An 18,377-nucleotide genomic window follows, 5' to 3' on the forward strand; every position below is an offset into this window, starting at 1 on the left:
GCTAGAGGGCTTGTTGGCTCATAGCTCTGCTCTGTCGCTTACCCTCTTCAGATACTTCATCTCCTAGGCAGAGAGTTCCTGTTTTATCTCCTGTAAAAATTTAATCAAAGCTTGTGGAAATCTATGAAAACAGTTCCCAACGCCCCAATTATTAACACTCGTCTTGGTGCATCTGCCTGCAATGAGGTTTTTTCCTTTAAAAATAAAATCATCATTGTTAAGTTTCACCTGTCACAGCATTCGGTATGTTACATCCAGACCAGAGCCCTTATTTTCTGGTAGGGCAAATCACCGGATCAGGCTGTTCACTCATGTTGGTTGTAGAAGAACAAGGGAGGAAATAGTTATCCCTCTGCTCAAAAGCGACTCTTCGGCAGAACACTGCAGTGTTATGTAACACCCCAGCCAAATACTCATCAGCTGCCTTATTTTGCGACAAGACCTGTAGCATCCAGATATAATTATACCTGGGGATACTCAATCCCCAAGCGATTTCAGGTTTGATATCGTCTGCACATCCCTTTCTTGCCGTTGCAGAAAAGTGGTGCGATTAAAATGCACAGAGTCTGAGTATTTAGGTCAGGTCGGCAACATTTCAAATTCAGATTGTGGCTGCACTTTGAGGGGTTTTGTTTCTCTCTCTTGTTCTCCCATCAGCTTCGTGACAATGCTAATCAGAAATAAGTCACACGCTGACTAATGCATTCCCCGTTCCATGCAAAAGGAAGGTAAACGTTAAATATTGAGATTTGGAGCAGCACAAACAAAAACACTTTGCATGCTGATTGTATGGTGTGAAGTTAAGACTGTGCTGTCAAGCTTTCCCACACTAGACCGTGCACCTGACAACAAAATAATCTCTGTGATGCTTACCAGCAATAATTACTCGATCCAGAGCTTAATTTGAATTTCTGACTATTTTAGGGCCTGAGCTTGAAATGAAATCAGGGCATATGTACAGCAACTGTAACCATATACTAAATGTATTTTCCCCCTTAACCATGCCAGCTCCCAGATATGATCAAATGTGAAATACTTATCACCACATATTGTCAAAAGCTGCTTGAGGCCTGCAGGGCCAGCACAGAGTCTTGAGCCACACTTAGCTCTTCTATACCAGTGAAAGCTTTGAAGCAATCCCAGATCACGACCAGTGATGGTGTCAGAGCTCACCCTCCCAGACCTTGAACCTGACGTTTCTTCAATCAGGGAGCTGGTGAAGCAAGACCTTCCAGCAGATCTACCTCCTGCCACTTATCCCAAGAAGCCACCAGACTTGGGTGGAATCTATACAGAATCATAGAATCATAGAGTTGGAAGAGACCACAAGGGCCATCGAGTCTGACCCCCTGCCAAGCAGGAACCACCATCAGAGCACTCCTGACATATGGTTGTCAAGCCTCTGCTTAAAGACCTCCAAAGAAGGAGACTCCGCCACACTCCTTGGCAGCAAATTCCACTGTCGAACAGCTCTTACTGTCAGGAAGTTCTTCCTAATGTTTAGGTGGAATCTTCTTTCTTGTAGTTTGCATCCATTGCTCCGTGTCCGCTTCTCTGGAGCAGCAGAAAACAACCTTTCTCCCTCCTCTATGTGACATCCTTTTATATATTTGAACATGGCTATCATATCCCCCCTTAACCTCCTCTTCTCCAGGCTAAACATGCCCAGCTCCCTTAGCCGTTCCTCATAAGGCATCGTTTCCAGGCCTTTGACCATTTTGGTTGCCCTCCTCTGGACACGTTCCAGTTTGTCAGTATCCTTCTTGAACATATATATGCTCTGAAAATGCTTTTTTTTAAAAAGCGTTTTTAAAAATTCATTGAATTTTCCATAAGGCTCACCATCGCCATCTAGTGTCACATCGTATACTGCACTTAAAACACACAACGTTTGATTTGCAGCTGTATATGTAGCTGAGTCCCTGGACTCTCCTGGTCTGGGATGTCCCCACACAAACTGTCTGGGTTCCTGGCCAGCTTTCAGATACCCCTCGCCTCCCTCAGGGCCACAGGAGCAGAGAAGATGATGAACCAGGCAGGAACTTTAGAGCAGCTGCCAAAATGCCCGGCTAGCTATTGTCTCCCTGCTTATTTAACTTATATGCAGAATTCATCATACGAAAGGCTCGGCTGGATGTATCCCAAGCCAGAATTAAGATTGCCGGAAGAAATATCAACAACCTCAGAACATTGATGGCAGAAAGTGAGGAGGAATTAAAGAACCTTTTAATGATGGTGAAAGAGAAGAGTGGAAAAAATGGTCTGAAGCTCAACATCAAAAAAATGAAGATCATGGCCACTGGGCCCATCACCTCCTGGCAAATAGAAGGGGAAGAAATGGAGGCAGTGAGAGATTTTACTTTCTTGGGCTCCATGATCACTGCAGATGGTGCCAGAAGTCACGAAATTAAAAGACACCTGCTTCTTGGGAGAAAAGCAATGACAAACCTAGACAGCATCTTAAAAAGCAGAGACATCACCTTGCCAACAAAGGTCTGTATAGTTAAAGCTATGGTCTTTCCATTAGTGATGTATGGAAGTGAGAGCTGGACCATAAAGAAAGCTGATCGCTGAAGAATTGGTGCTTTTGAATTATGGTGCTGGAGGAGACTCTTGAGAGTCCCATGGACTGCAAGAAGATCAAACCTCTCCATTCTTAAGGAAATCAGCCCTGAGTGCTCACTGGAAGGACAGATCCTGAAGCTGAGGCTCCAATACTTTGGCCACCTCATGAGATGAGAAGAATCCCTAGAAAAGACCCTGATATTGGGAAAGATGGAGGGCGCAAGGAGAAGGGGACGACAGAGGACGAGATGGTTGGACAGTGTTCTTGAAGCTACCAGCATGAGTTTGACCAAACTGCAGGAGGCAGTGGAAGACAGGAGTGCCTGGCATGGTCTGGTCCATGGGGTCATGAAGAGTCGGACACAACTAAATGACTAAACAACAACAACAAGCTGAGTCCTTGAACTCTCCTGGTCTGGGACTGTGGGGGTCTCCACACAAACTGTCTGGGTTCCTAGCCAGCTTTCAGACACCTCTCGTCTCCTTCAGGGCCGCAGGAGCAGCAGAGATGATGAACCAGGCAGGAACTTTAGAGCAACTGCCAAAATGTCCGGCTAGCTACTTGTGGGACTATTCAGGAAAAAGGAGAAGCACCTGGGAACACCTGCTCAGATAGGGCCTAATTGAGAACCAGGAAGGGGTGGAGCCTCCAGCTGAAGCAACAGCTCTTATGCAAGCTCTAGGGCAGGGGTCAGCAAACGTTTTCAGCAGGGGGTGTCCCACTTTCCCTCAGACCTTGTGGGGGGCCGGACTATATTTTGAAAAAGAGAAGAAAAAAGAATGAATTCCTATGCCCCACAAATAACCCAGAGGTGCATTTTAAATAAAAGCATACATTCTACTCATGTAAATGTTGGCTTTTCGCAGTGTAGTAACGCTGCAGAGAGCTTGCTGGGGAGACCATGCATTAGAAAAAGAAGGGACTCAAAAATAACTTAAACAAGGTTTTAATAAGAAAAACAAAAACTCCTTATACATCTACAAACAAACACGACCCATCTACCAACCCATCCCCCAGGGTGAGTGGCAGAGCTAGGTGCTGCTCCTTATATACTGCAGCCAATTCCCAACACAGCTTAATCAATGCAACTCAGCAGCACCTGCTATGCCCCACAGCTGCAAAGCTGGCTCTCGTTAGTCTGCTCTGGCCCTTGCTCTGGCCCCTTAAAGGTATACACATTGGGTGAAACAATGATGAACCTTTAGATTTAAAGAGACAGTTCAACAGTAAAAACACCAGGCAAGCTCCACAAATAACCCAGAGATGCATTTTAAATAAAAGGACATATTATACTCATGTAAAAACACGCTGATTCCCGGGCCGTCCATGGGCCAGATTTAGAAGGTGATTGGGTCGGATCTGGCCCCCAGGCCTTAGTTTGCCTACCCATGCTCTAGAGCAGTGTTTCTCAAGCTGTGGGTCTCTAGATGTTGTTGGACTACAACTCCCATCATTCCTAGCCAGCATGACCAGTGGTCAGGGATGATGGGAGTTGTAGTCCAACAACATCTGGGGACCCACAGCTTGAGAAACACTGCTCTAGAGGAAGGACCCTGCCAGAACCTCACATCTCCTTCCCAAAGCCCATGCCTCTCTTACCCAGCTTTGGGGGTGGGGAACCTCAAGGGCTGGGGGTGTCAAATTTTGGCTTTGCACAGGGCACTATATTACCAAAGTATACTCCTGGAGCTCATATCCCTTTCCTTTCTGACAAGTACATTTCATAACAGACCCAATGCGTTGCAACTGTGGAGGAATTTCTACTTTCTACACGTCGAGAACCCGACTTTCCAAAAACGTCGCAAGCAGGCCACCATCGCCCTGAGCTCTGTGGGGAAAATAAATGCTAATTGCAGAGGGAAATTGGGCAATAAGGGCTCGAACCGCAGTTCTTTAAGACTACAAATGGAACATGTTGCTAACAGAAAAGGTACCTAAGAGAAAGGGGGAAATAAACAAAACACCACAGAAATGGAAGCTCAGATACACTGCACTCCAGTGGCAGCAAAATGACACACCTTTCCCTCTGAACACATTGTGCACTGTCGACATAACAAATATGACAACGAAACAAGTTTTGATTTGATCAGTAGGCTAGCAGTAAACGTTATACCACAGCACAAGGCTTGTGATCTATAGGCAAGCAAGACTGTTCAGCACATAGCTTGGCTCCCACACCCTTATTCAATATTGATTTCAATTACTTTACTGCTTAATTCTCTCTTTTTAGGATTGCCCCAGTGTACAGTTTGTGCCGCTATTCAGCACTAGGTGGAAATGAGCTCCAAGTCACGCCTGCCTGTGATCACTGTGAGTTGAGCCATCCTAGCGAGATCTGTCTTTGGTTATAGTTCAGACCTCATTCCCAAAATGTACCATTTAAATTACAAAAACAAAACAATACCTTGACATGGGGGGGGGGGGATAAATAAAACTAATGATCCGGGGAAGCAGCAATTTTTTGCTAAGTATGTGTGATGGCCTGGGATTCGGACTCAGATGCTGAACCTGAGGGAACCCAGCCTGCACAGGAGTCCCCGCCTCCAGAACCAGCTGAGCCGGGGCTGGGGCTTGAGCCTGAAGGGTCCTCACCTGTGCTGGATCCTCAGGTGCAGGCATCAGGTGAGTCTGCTCTGGCTCCTGAGGTGAAGGTGGACCCATTGCCTGCAGGTGCTCCACTCTCAGCCCCGTCGGAGGAAGCTGAGGTTGCCTCTGGGTCCGGTAACCCTCCAGCCTCTCCTGAGCTGCAGAGGCTCAGGGCAGAGAGGTGGAGGGAACTAAGTTCCCGCAGGAGGAGTGCCACCTCCAGGCCAGGAGAGGCGAGTCACCGGAGGATTGGGGCCGCCCTATGCCTTGGGGCAGATAAAAGCCGGCCAGCCCCAGTCCCAAGTTGCGGGAGCAACATGGTTGGTTGCTAGTTCCTGCCTGAACCCTGTCCTGCTTTCCTGCCTGAGCTCCTGACCTGCCCTGGCTCCCTGCTTGCAAGCCTGTCCTGACTTCACCTGACTCCCTGCCCTGCACCCAGCTTCAGCTACTACGGACTGCCTCCATGTTGCACCTTTGACCACGGACCAGACTTGGACCTTGCCTATCGGGTAACCCACGGGACTAGCAAAGTATGGCTGTATTTGGTGCAGAAGTGCCAAATCTCAATCTGTGCCTCCCGCACAGATCACATTCGCCACCCGAGCGTCCACTGTACAAACCTGTGCATTTTAGGATAAAATGGGTAGAAATCTTTCTTGGTAAAACGCATGCATAAATGCATATTTTGTATTTTAAAAGCATTAAATATAGCATGAATTTTCATCTGTGTTTTTTTTGGGGGGGGGGGGAGATGCGGGTGGCGCTGTGGTCTAAACCACTAAGCCTCTTGGGCTTGCCGATCAGAAGGTTGGCAGTTCAAATCCCCGTGACAGGGTGAGTTCCTGTTGCTCTGTCCCAGCTCCTGCCAACCTAGCGTTTGAAAGCACACCAGTACAAGTAGATAAATAGGTACCACTGTGGCGGGAAGGTAAACGGTGTTTCCATGCGCTCTGGTTTCCATTACGGTCTCTCATTGCGCCAGAAGCGGTTTAATCATGCTGGCCACGTGACACAGAAAGCTGTCTGTGGACAAACGCCGGCTCCCTCAGCCTGAAAGCAAGATGAGCACCGCAACCCCATAGTTGCCTTTGACTGGACTTAAATATTTAAGGGTCCTTTAACTTTTACCTTTGCAGATTGATGCACATAAGTTGTCAATAGATTGATCAGTCCATACCTGAACTAGACAGAAGGTAAAGGGACCCCTGACCATTAAGTCCAGTCACGGATGACTCTGGGGTTGCGGCGCTCATCTCGCTTTATTGGCCGAGGGAGCCGGCATACAGCTTCCGGGTCATGTGGCCAGCATGACTAAGCTGGCGAACCAGAGCAGCACACGGAACTAGACTTATACCTCCCAAAATGCACATAGATTCATGTGAACTGAAAAGCGGAAAAGTCAACGTTGCAGATTGCATGTGCTGAGCCAATGCATATTGGGCATAGCTGTCAACTTTCCCCTTTTTTTAAGGGAAATTCCCTTATTCCGAATAGAATTCCTCGCAAGAAAAGGGAAAAGGTGACAGCTATGGTATTGGGATGTTTTGCATGGATCATCTCCTGAAGTGGTGAATTTCCAATGTGGAAGTCGACAGACACAATCCCAACACATGCGCACAGATGCGGGCTTTCATCTGCACACACATGCGGAATGTCGGCATAAGACTCTTTCTTTGCCTATGGCTAGGAGAAATCTGTCTCCTGAGAAATCTCTATGAGGGACAAGAAGCTACGGTTAGAACTGGATATGGAACAACTGATTGGTTCAAAATTGGGAAAGGAGTACAACAAGGCTGTATATTGTCTCCCTGCTTATTTAACTTATATGCAGAATTCATCGTGCGAAAGGCTGGGCTGGATGAATCCCTAGCCGGAATTAAGATTGCCGGAAGAAATATCAGCAACCTCAGATATGCAGATGACACAACATTGATGGCAGAAAGTAGGAAGAATTAAAGAACCTTTTAATGAGAGTGAAAGAGGAGAGCGCAAAATATGGTCTGAAGCTCAATATCAAAAAAACGAAGATCATGGCCACTGGTCCTATCACCTCCTGGCCAATAGAAGGGGAAGAAATGGAGGCAGTGAGAGATTTTACTTTCTTGGGCTCCATGAACACTGCAGATGGTGACAGCAGCCACAAAATTAAAAGACGCCTGCTTCTTGGGAGAAAAGCAATGACAAACCTAGACAGCATCTTAAAAAGCAGAGACATCACCTTGCCAACAAAGGTCTGTATAGTTAAAGCTATGGTTTTCGCAGTAGTGATGTATGGAAGTGACAGCTGGACCATAAAGAAGGCTGATCGCCATAGAATTGATGCTTTTGAATTCTGGTGCTGGAGGAGACTCTTGAGAGTCCCATGGACTTCAAGAAGATCAAACCTATCCATTCTGTAGGTAATCAGCCCTGAGTGCTCACTGGAAGAGCAGATCCTGAAGCTGAGGCTCCAATACTTTGGCCACCTCATGAGAAGGGAAGATTCCCTGGAAAAGACCCTGATTTTGGGAAAGATGGAGGGCACAAGGAGAAGGGGACGACAGAGGACGAGATGGTTGGATAGTGTTCTCGAAGCTACCAGCATGAGTTTGACCAAACTGCGGGAGGCAGTGGAAGACAGGAGTGCCTGGCGTGCTCTGGTCCATGGGGTCACGAAGAGTCAGACACAACTAAACGACTAAACAACAACAAGGAGGAATGGGAAAGCTGTTTATGAAAACACTGACTTCAGCTTACTAAAAAGAGAACGATCTTCTGTGAGGCACAAAGCAGGATCATAGTTCAGTGGCAGAGCGTCTGCTTTGCATGCAGAAGGTCCCTGGTTCAGTCCTCAGCATCTCCAGATGGTTCTGAACCCCTGAAAAACCACCGCCAGCCATTGTGTCTATAATGAATGGTCTGAACTTGGCACGAGGCAGACTCCTAGGTTCCGAAGGTCTTTCAAATTGACATTCACTTCTCAGCTATTTCCGGGAAGATTGTGTTTTCCATCCACACACACCACAACATCATAAAAAAGCAATTTTAAACACATTTGCACATTGTTAACTTTTGTGTACGCACTGCAATCATGTAACAATACAAAACGGAGCGTGCCTCAGCAGGAGACTGTTTCCGAGCCATCCTAGCTCAAAGAGTGTGTATTAAAAAACAGTGGTTTTTTTTCCATTTTACACTTAAGTACGGGTGGAGGGTTATTTGGGCAAAAACATCTCTATGCAATCAAATTGTAGCTCCTTTCCTATTGGAGGGAGTTTATGCTGAGTCACTTTAAAGATCTCAAAGCACTGAAAAATAAGAAAATGACAAGAAGGGCTCTTGTTACTGGAATTCTTTAGCTTAATAATCCAAACTTGCTATTTGTATACCCTGGTTATTCCCCTATGGATGCTTCATACACACGCAAGATCAGCCTGCTAACTATTGTTTCTACAACTGTTTGAATTATATTCCAATTCATTTAGCAGAAGACAGATTCTGAATTCTCTCTCTCTCTCGCTCTCTCTCTCTCTCTCTCTCTCTCTCTCACACACACACACACACACACACACACACAAATGTCACTCTTACTGGTCCTTCTAATATGCTACTCACAAGGAAAACTGAAGGATGGAATTCAGTGTAGTCCTAAATGGAGTAAGTGCCTAAGAATAAGATCTATTTGCATAACAGAACTTTCCCCCCTCTGTTGTGGGGTTTCCCTGAGAAGATTTAGGGGGTGTGGAATGGGGGGAGATGCCCCATTGGGCAAGCAGACCTTGTGCCATGCATGAAACAACTTTAAGTGGATGATTGCTATATTTTTAACACAGAGACCGCCAGGGGCTTAGGCTGGAATAGCTCAGTTGGTAGAACATGGGACTCTTAATCTCAGGGCCGTAAGTTCAAGCCCCATGTTGGGCAAAAGATTGTGGCCCCTTCCAACTCTGCAATTGTTAAAATTATACAATTCAAATGAGAGAACTAATCTGTGAGAACGTATGCAGACGAAGCTGCAGGCGTCAGAATTTATGCAATAAAAATCAACTCGGGATCTTGAATGACCTAACATAACTGCAGAAATTTTGCTTTAGAATTCTACTAATCTAAGCATCATGTTCTTCACAGGGATATGCTTCATGAACATCCATTGCCCTGGACTCATTCAGGATGCAGCGTAGGATATCAATTCAATAAATAAGCAAATAAATATAGAATAATTTTGGAGCACAATATGCAGAGGCAAAATGAAATCTACTGTGTGTTTAGCTGTTGACTGCTAGTTAAACTGTGACAATCTGTTAGCTCCAACAGATTGCTAGCACCCAAAAGATTGCTAAATTTGACTATCTTTTGCCTTGACTCGGGGATAGCACAATCCTATACAGGGCCACTAAAAAAATGAGTCCTACTGAATTCAGTGAAACTTTTCCCCAGGTAATGGTGCATACAAGATTGATGCCCTAACCCACACCAGTTTTAAAACCCAGTTTTAATAGCAGCTTGAGGGCTCTGTGGAAGCAGCTAATGAGAGGGAAACTCTCCTGAGGAAACTCTTAAAGGAAATCCATGGGCAGCTTAGTTGGAAATTTGTTTTTGTTTGGTTTGGTTTTTTAAAAAAGTTCTTATGAATATCCACCAGCGTTTTACTGCAAATTTCCCCTAATATAAACATCTGTATGCAACTTTGGCCTGATATACACATTTTGGCAACTTTCCTTACTATTCATCTTTGCTTATAATTTTCATGAGTGTATGCATTTTTTTAATGCACGCCTTCAGGAGGGGACTTTAGTAAACCTTTGTCATAGGGTGCCCTGTGCAAGGCCAAATTTGGCACCCCCAAATGGATCTTCTCAAGTGTGGATCTTCTAAATTTTGCACTCACACTGCCCTAAATCCAGTGCTGCACCTCGCCCCAGTTTCTGTGTTTTTGGACACACAACCCAGCTGGAGAACGGCATTGCAAAATTCGTTCAAAGTCCTAATTTCAAAGGATTGACTGTGTTTGAGTTCTTGCGTTGTTTCCAAATGTGAGAGCATGGTAGGTTCACCTCCCAATGCAATCTGGGACCGTCTCTCCTTATATGTCCCACAAAGGAACTTACGGTCTTCAAACGAAAATATATTGGAGGTCCCAGGCCACAGAGAAGTTAGGCTGGCCTCAACCAGAGCCAGGGCTTTTTCGGCTGTGGCGCCGATCTGGTGGAACACTCTGTCACAAGAGACTAGGGCCCTGCGGGACTTGACATCTTTCCGCAGGGCCTGCAGGACAGAGCTGTTCCACCCGGCCTTTGGCCAGGGCACAGCCTGAATCCCTCCTTTGGTAACCCTCACAGAACTCTAGCCCAATGGTTGTCATTAATCTGATTTGAATTAATTTCATAATGAAATGATTTTAGAATGTTTTATCATTTTACTGTTGTTAGCCGCTCTGAGCCCAGCTTTGGCTGGGGAGGGAGGGATATAAAAAAATATTATTATTATTATTATTTCTCCCCCAGCCCTAGAGACATTAGATGCACTCTGGGCCACATAGCTCCTTCAAGATCCATTGGGCAAGAGGAGGTCTTTGGAACTGTAGCTTTTTAGTTATGATACATTTTCAGGCAGAGCAGCCGGGTCATTGTGGGTTTCCTGGAAAAGAAATTTGGAGAAAAGGCACAGGAGGGGGCACACCAGTAATGGACAAGCCAAGGAAGAAAATGAACAATTGATCTTGTAGCATACAGGATCAAATGGCCGGGAGCAACAGAAAACCACTCTTGTTAAGAATCCTCTACGGAAGCTGGTGGTTCTTTGTGTATTTTGTTGTATTTTCATTTTCTCTAACTCCTCACAGGAATAGAAATGCCAGGTGATATTTAGCTCTTCGTCTCCAATAATGGCTTTTGGTTATTGTAAAAGGAATAGAATTATCTTCTCCTGTCTAGTCCAATATTAAAGCTGTATAAATCAGTGCTATGCAGGCTGGGTCTCACTGTGCTTCGCTGCTGAAGAAGTGCAATAGTGTAACTTTCTAGCCTTCATTTATTCCCTGTTTCAGCTTCGGCACTGATTATTAGCTTCTTTTTCTTCCCATGGAAGTATCATGTGTAAATTATGAATCCAGTTCCATCTTGGCCCTACGGACCTTTTCTCTGTACGCATCATTTATTTTATGCTTTCTTCTTCTCCACGTAATTGTGTTGGAAGAAATGCAAGAGAAAAATTTCTATGTCTCAAACTCACAGAGATCCGACAAAGTCACTCTTCCAGCTATTATATCCCTGACCTCCTCAGAGATATTTCAGTCTGTCTCTGAAGAGGGGTAAAAAAAAAAAAACCCTGGTACAATTTTATATTTATTTTTCAATCTTGAAATTGCATATGTTCTTGAGAAAGGATGCAGGCTTCATTAAAACATGCCCAGTTGCTATCAAGCATACCTGCATTTAAGCCAATTTATCTGTGCCTTTCCTTTATCTGGAATTAATGAATTTAATTGACTGCCAGGGGCTTAGGCTGGTAGAGCGGTTGGTTAGAGGAGATTAAAAATCTCATGGTTGTGGGTTCAAGCTCCCTGTTGGGCAAAAGATTCTGCCATTGCAGGGGGTTGATTAGATGATCCTTGTGGTCCCTTTCAACTCTACAATTTTATGATTGTTCAAATTATACAATTCAAAGGAGCTAACTAATCTGTGCGAATATATGCAGACCAAGCTGCAGACATCAGAACCTATCTAATAAAGATCAGCTCTAGATGTTGAATGACCTAACATAAATAACCATACGTGAGAATATTTTGTTTTACTAGTGGCTCTCCTTTTTCTGGAATTAATTAATTTAATTGTGCTCCAATCAAATCTTTAAACAGATGACCAAGTGATAATGAAACAGTAAATTGTTACGAAAGAAAAACGGGTATGTGAAAATAGAATCAGTGACTCCTGTTTGGGAGATTCTTTAAGGGACAAATGCTATGCTGAGCTACCCTTCACAATTCACTCTCAATTGCTTTACACATGTTCATTCCCAGGAAGAGAGAGAAGTGAGTCTTCAGATCTACAGTGGTACCTCAGGTTAAGAACTTAATTCATTCTGGAGGTCTGTTCTTAACCTGAAACTGTTCTTAACCCGAGGTACCACTTTAGCTAATGGGGCCTCCCGCTGCCACCGCGAGATTTCTGTTCTCATCCTGAAGCAAAGTTCTTAACCTGAGTTACTATTTCTGGGTTAGCGGAGTCTGTAACCTGAAGCGTCTGTAACCCGAAGTATCACTGTACTCTATGGAAGCTATTTTAGTATAAACCCAGTTCTCTTGACAATAGTGACCGCTCCCCACATAAAACGAGGGGCGCCCTTTGCGTGGACGCACGCAGCCCCTGGATCTGGAGTGGCTCCATCAACACAGGCTTGGATTCGCCTTCCCTCAGGTGGGATACCTGGAGGTCTCCACCTACCTCAGTCAGTTGTCCAATCCCGCCTGGGGGAAGTGTTGCCAAGGAGACCAGGCCAGGTAGGGGAGGGACTACCTGCCCACACAATCTTACCTGGGAATCCTCACTTGGCTCCAGAGCTTCTCCCACCCTACCCACCCTCAGTTAAGTCTTATTTTGCAGGTTAACTTTTCTTCACAGGTATGCGGACCATACTACATCAAGGTCGCTGTTAAAGGGCCAGAAAGGAATTCCCCTGCATTGGCAGGTTTTGCCTTTCCCGTAGCAAAATGTCACAACTTTGGCGGTATCAGGCCTTGGGCGGAATCCTTTAGTCTATCTTCCTCTTTGCAGCGGCGATACCAGGGTTCCTCGTTAAAGGGGTTTCTGAAGGGAGGCTTTGACCGTACGCCAAGAGGTTGTCATTGCTCTCCCATGCGGCGGAGTAACGGGGGCGACCATCTCTGCTTGAACATATGTTCTCCAGAGCCGGCCCACCCCTCCACACACACACACACTGGATAACCCTGATGTTCCCTAGGTCCCCAGCTGGGGACTGGGGAGGGAGAACGCCCAATGCCTGAGCCAAGGTCTACCCACATCTGAAATATAATAAAGTTGTGGCCAATTTAATCCCATAGCTTGTTGTCTTGAGTCGTTATTTCACATGACGGGAGGGGCTGCCCGGGATATGGGGGACTCCGCCTGTCCACGCAATGATCTTCCACACCCATGAGCATTCTGCCACGAATCACATTTTGAATCCATGAGGTGGACTCATGGAACAATTCATACACAGGAAAGTGTTTAATTGGAGTAGCAATTGGCTTACCCTCTGAACTATCCTATTAATGATTTCAAACCCATTAATGACCATTCTGTCTATGAGTGACCCATTCTGACAATGGGCATACCAGGGAGTATCATCTTGTTATTGTGTAGCATTACGCAGCTTGAACCTTTGTAGAGATAATTACTTAAGACTGCCAAGATGACCACAATTAAAGGGCAGCTTTCTTAGACCAAGACAGTCTGAGCCAATGTGGTGCAGTGGTTGCAGTGATAGGCTGGAGAGATGCAAGATCAATACCCCACTCAGCCATGAAACTCAGTGGATGACCCCTGGCCAGCTCTCAACAGAATCATCCTCACAAGCTTGTTGTGAGGTTAAAATGGAGGAAAAGATAACCGTGAAAGTTGCCTTGAGCTCCTTGAAGGGAAAGGAAGGATATCAATGACATAAACAAAAGAGGATATTTACATAGATGAAGTTCTTGTGGATTGTGGAGCAGATTTCCTGAATTATTATTTTTTAGTTTTTTATGTATACTTTTCAAATTTATACATTTCATTAGTTTTACAATCAATTTGACATTCCAAAATTTGACTTCCTTCCCGCTTTCTGCGGTTTCTTAAATTTGTTTTTTAATGTCTTCTGCATATCCAACCTCATTTAATTTGCTCATTTAATTATCTACTGTAAATATGTACTCATAAACTGCAGGTTTATGAGTACATATTTTACACTAATCCTGCTAATGTTTTTATCTGTTTACAGTTTATCTGTAAATATTCAATAAACCATTTCCATTCTTTTATAAAAAGTTCACTAGCTTGATTTCTTATTCTTCCGGTAAGTTTTGCCATTTCTGCATATTCCATAAGTTTTTGTATCCATTCTTCCTTTACTGGGACTTCTGCTTCTTTCCACTTTGGGGCAAGGAACATTCTTGCTGCTGTAGTACAATTTAGGTAGTTATGTCCCTATAATTCATGAATTTGACATGTAGGGCGATATTCCACATGGAAGTGATGCCATATTTTTCATGTAAAGCTGCCTTATATTGATGGGCCAATTGCCTAACTCTAACCCATCCATTCAAATTGGCAGTGGCTCATCAAGGCTTTGGGCACAGAGGGGGATCTTTCACTGCCTTATAGCACATGTCAAACATTTGATTTCAAATTGTGGCTATAAGATGGAAAACCATTAAGAGACAACTTACCCTGGGGTCTTTTTCTAAGCGAAGCTGGTGCTGAAGACTGCGCCGTCTCCGACCCTTGGACATCCCATTGTGGAAAAAATGGTACCCATCCTCTACAAAGGGTAGCTGGGGAAGATTTTGAACAGTTAAGCATTAGATAACACGCTCCTACTGACCAACATGATAATCTATAATACAGTCTCTATAAACAATGGGTCGAATGGGACTGGGCAACCTTAGACCTATGGGATCTGTCCTTGGGATGCTCCTCACACTTCCCTGTAGGCCATGACCCTCAATGATCCTGCTTTGAACCCTCCTTGGGTGTTTTTGCCTGGTTGGAACGTTGACCTTGAATTCTGATCAGGCCTCTTTCCCAGTTGTCTGGGTGGAGGAGAATAAAGAGGAATTTATGAGTACAGTGGTACCTTGGTTCTCCAACTTAATCCATTCTGGGAGTTCATTCGACTCCCAAAACTGTTCAAAAACCAAGGCGCGACTTCCAATTGGCTGCAGGAGCTTCCTGCACTCAAGCAGAAACTGCGTCGGATGTTCAGCTTCTGAAAAACATTCGCAAACCAGAACATAGCTGTCAACTTTCAGATTTGAAAATAAGGGATCAGCAGCCTCACCTGTCCCGGGGACAGTCTACGGGATATCTAACAATCCGGGATAGCAGTGGGAAGCAGCAGAAAACGGCGCTGGAATAAGGGAATTTCCCGCAAAAAAAAGGGAAGGTTGACAGCTATGAACCAGAACATTTACTTCCGGGTTTGCAGCATTCGAGAGCCAATTTGCTTGACAACTTAGCCATTCGAGAACCAAGGTACCACTGTATGTGCAGAAGCTAGCCTAATGCACAAAGGCAAAGCTAACATTTGTTGTTCTACCACTTTTATCTCTGGCCCCACCCACAAATGGCATGCGGTTGCACAGCACCAGATTTAGAGCAGTATGGGAGCTTCCTACACACAGGGCACTGCGCCAAGGAGGTGGGAAATTGAGATGACCCATAATTGAGAAGATCCATTTGGGGGCACCAATTTCTTTTGCCTTGCACAGGGTGCTATATTACAAAAGTCTGCTCCATGGTTGTTTAGGCGCCGCCCCGAAGGGAATAAAGCTCTTGGGTTGAGAAGCATTCTCTACTTCCAGAGCAGAGCATTCAATCCCTCAAAGAGTCCTACATATTATAACCCAGAGGGGGAAGCAATAAAACTAATATCATTAAGACCAAATTGAGTCTTCGGCCAAGAATATCACACTTGTGCATGTGTAGCTGTGGCAACATAAACAGCAGCCTGCTTCTACATATCCACAGCAAATTATGGTTATGGATATAATACCATCCATGTACATTTTGCTTCACAAATGCAGAAGAAAATGTTACGCCCCTGCCTTGAGGAGCATACAATCTAAAATTAAAAATTAAAGAAAGGCAAGGAAAGCTCATAAAAGTCTAAATCGGTTAGAATTTTGCTTTTAAACGAATGCCTAGTTCCTGACTATGCTAGAAATATGTCGACATATGCCGTATTTTTTCGTGTATAAGACTAGGTTTTCTTCCTAAAAAATAATGTAAAAAATTAGGGGTGTCTTATAAATGGGGCCATCTCCCCCCCCCCATTTTCTTAAAGTCTCCAAAAATAGGGGGCATCTTATACGGCGGGGGGGTGTCTTATAGACGGAAAAATGCATGGCATGGGCTGTTTTGATTTTCCACCAAAGGAAATGAAATCCTCCTCTATCCCGCTCTGTTTGTCATAATAAAAAAAAAATAGTACATGGATCCCACAGGGCACCTTGAATGTTACAGATCATTGGGAGCCAGGTCTGCCCAGCATTGAACATAAATCTGAAAACTTTTTCGTTCCGCTCACAAAACACAGCTAGATGCCTGTGAAAACTGGACATTCAGCGTGGCTCTCAACAATTTCCTCAGATGGAAAGAAGCGTTGACAAGGGTTTTACCTTTCCATAATGAGAAACTGGGAAAATGCCTCACCACCCCATTTCAATTTTTAAAGCCCAAGTTGGGACTGATGGAGTGATGAGGTCAAGCATTCTCCCTGCCTCTGTGCAAGACTAGCATGCAGGAATGAGAACATTCGTTTGACCGAGGAAAAAGTCCACACAAAAGGTGGCTGTTCCTTAGATGCGCTGTCCAATTTTCACACGAAAGATGTGGAATTAAATCTGCTGTTCCGGATGCCCCCTTCAGAGCTTGGAGTTCCTCTGTAGTCACATGGCAAAATATGCCAGCTATATCTATTGTTAGGGGAATTACAGGAAATTATTATAGAGGATCTAGGAAATCCACTCAGAGTAGTTGGATTACCATCTCTCGCACTCACTCGCTGCCCACAAATATGACGCAATGACAGTCTGTGTTTGTGGAAAGGAATGACAAAAAATAAATAGTTTGAGATAACAACAACAACAACAATATTGTTTAAAATAATTTGATTATTTATACCATCCCCATCTGGCTGGGTTTCCCCAGCCACTCTGGGCGATTTACAACACATAAAAAATGGCAAAACATTAGACATAAAAAAATCCCAGATACAGGGTTGCCTTCAGATGGGAAGAGGCACAGACAGAGTTGAGTTTTGAGTTATGTGAACTCAAAAAAAAAGGCATCTAGGAATGCAGAATCTCTCAATCTCTCTGTCTCTCCAAGGTGAGGAAGCAATTAAGCTGTGTGCTTCCACCTATGCTCAGTGTCCATATTTGTAAACAAAGTCAAATGTCGTGAGCATCCAGTCAAATGCCATAAGAAATGCAATAAATCTTTACTATCTTCTTCTTAGTGAACAGGGCAAGCGCAATATATTTTACAGCCTGAGGCAATGGGCAAGATGTCATTCTCCCCATTGCATGTACAGAAATTAGCCAGCCTGGCAGGTGAAACTTACTTCAACACTGATGACCTGACAGCTGGGTACCGCCTTTGGGTTTTTATTATCATGATTTTTATTATTTATTTATTTATACCCCATCCATCTGGCTGGGTTTCCCCAGCCACTCTGGGCAGCTCCCAACAGAATTAAAAGCACAATTTACAACACAACGCCTTGAGAGGGCATTCCACAGGGCAGGCACCACTACCAAGAATCAAGGGGGTTCCCCAACTGTCGTCTGAAGACTACCAGCCATCCATGTGCTTCATACAAGTGGTCCACAGTGCGTCTACACTAAATATTAATATTGACCGTTAATTATATTTTCATTCCTTCTTTTACTTCTTATATTGTATTTTGGTTTGGTTTTGTTTTAATTTATTTAATCGTTTTTTCGATACAAATAACAACCGCAAAAGACATATACAACAAAAACCATAGTAACATAATATTTTTGTTTTAATTCTATGGAATTCAAATTGTGATACAATCAGATACAGCATAAGAAACAAAAGAAGCAATTGAAAACCAAAACAGCACATCACAACTGCTGCAACAGGCAGTAAAATCATTAAGAGGTCTGCCAAGACCCTCAGTGACTTTTAAGCGGTCCATGGAGGTGGAGATTGGCACTAAACAATGTAACTGGGGAAATAGTAGCCTATTAGTATCTCCCCACCCCCACCCCACAAACAAAGAAACTGGCTATCTGTAAAAAGAAAGGTTATTTTGCTCTATGACAGCCTTCCCCAACCTTGTGACCTCCAGATGTTCTGGGCTTCGGTTCCCATCAGTCCCAGAAAGCCTGGACTAATCTTCAGGGATGATGGGAGCTGTCGTCCAAAACATCTGGATGGCATCAGGTTGAGGAATGTTGCTCTGCATTTACAGGATCTCTCTTTCTCAACTTGTACTAGGAAAAACAGTTGCATGAACCCAC

The 18,377-nt window shown here is 44.4% G+C and overlaps 1 protein-coding gene across 1 annotated transcript in view; it reads right to left on the reverse strand.

The window, feature by feature from the left end:
• The window catches only part of PCSK2 (proprotein convertase subtilisin/kexin type 2), a 128,022-nt gene that overhangs the window by 82,891 nt on the left and 26,754 nt on the right, over positions 1-18,377 (reverse strand). Inside the window, exon 2 of the mRNA XM_083431657.1 lies at positions 14,556-14,660. Within this exon, the coding sequence (XP_083287783.1) occupies positions 14,556-14,660 (105 nt within the window). The remainder of the gene's footprint in view (positions 1-14,555; positions 14,661-18,377) is intronic.

The sequence above is a fragment of the Podarcis tiliguerta genome, assembly GCF_965153285.1.
Source record: "Podarcis tiliguerta genome assembly, chromosome: 3".
Classification (NCBI taxonomy): domain Eukaryota; kingdom Metazoa; phylum Chordata; class Lepidosauria; order Squamata; family Lacertidae; genus Podarcis; species Podarcis tiliguerta.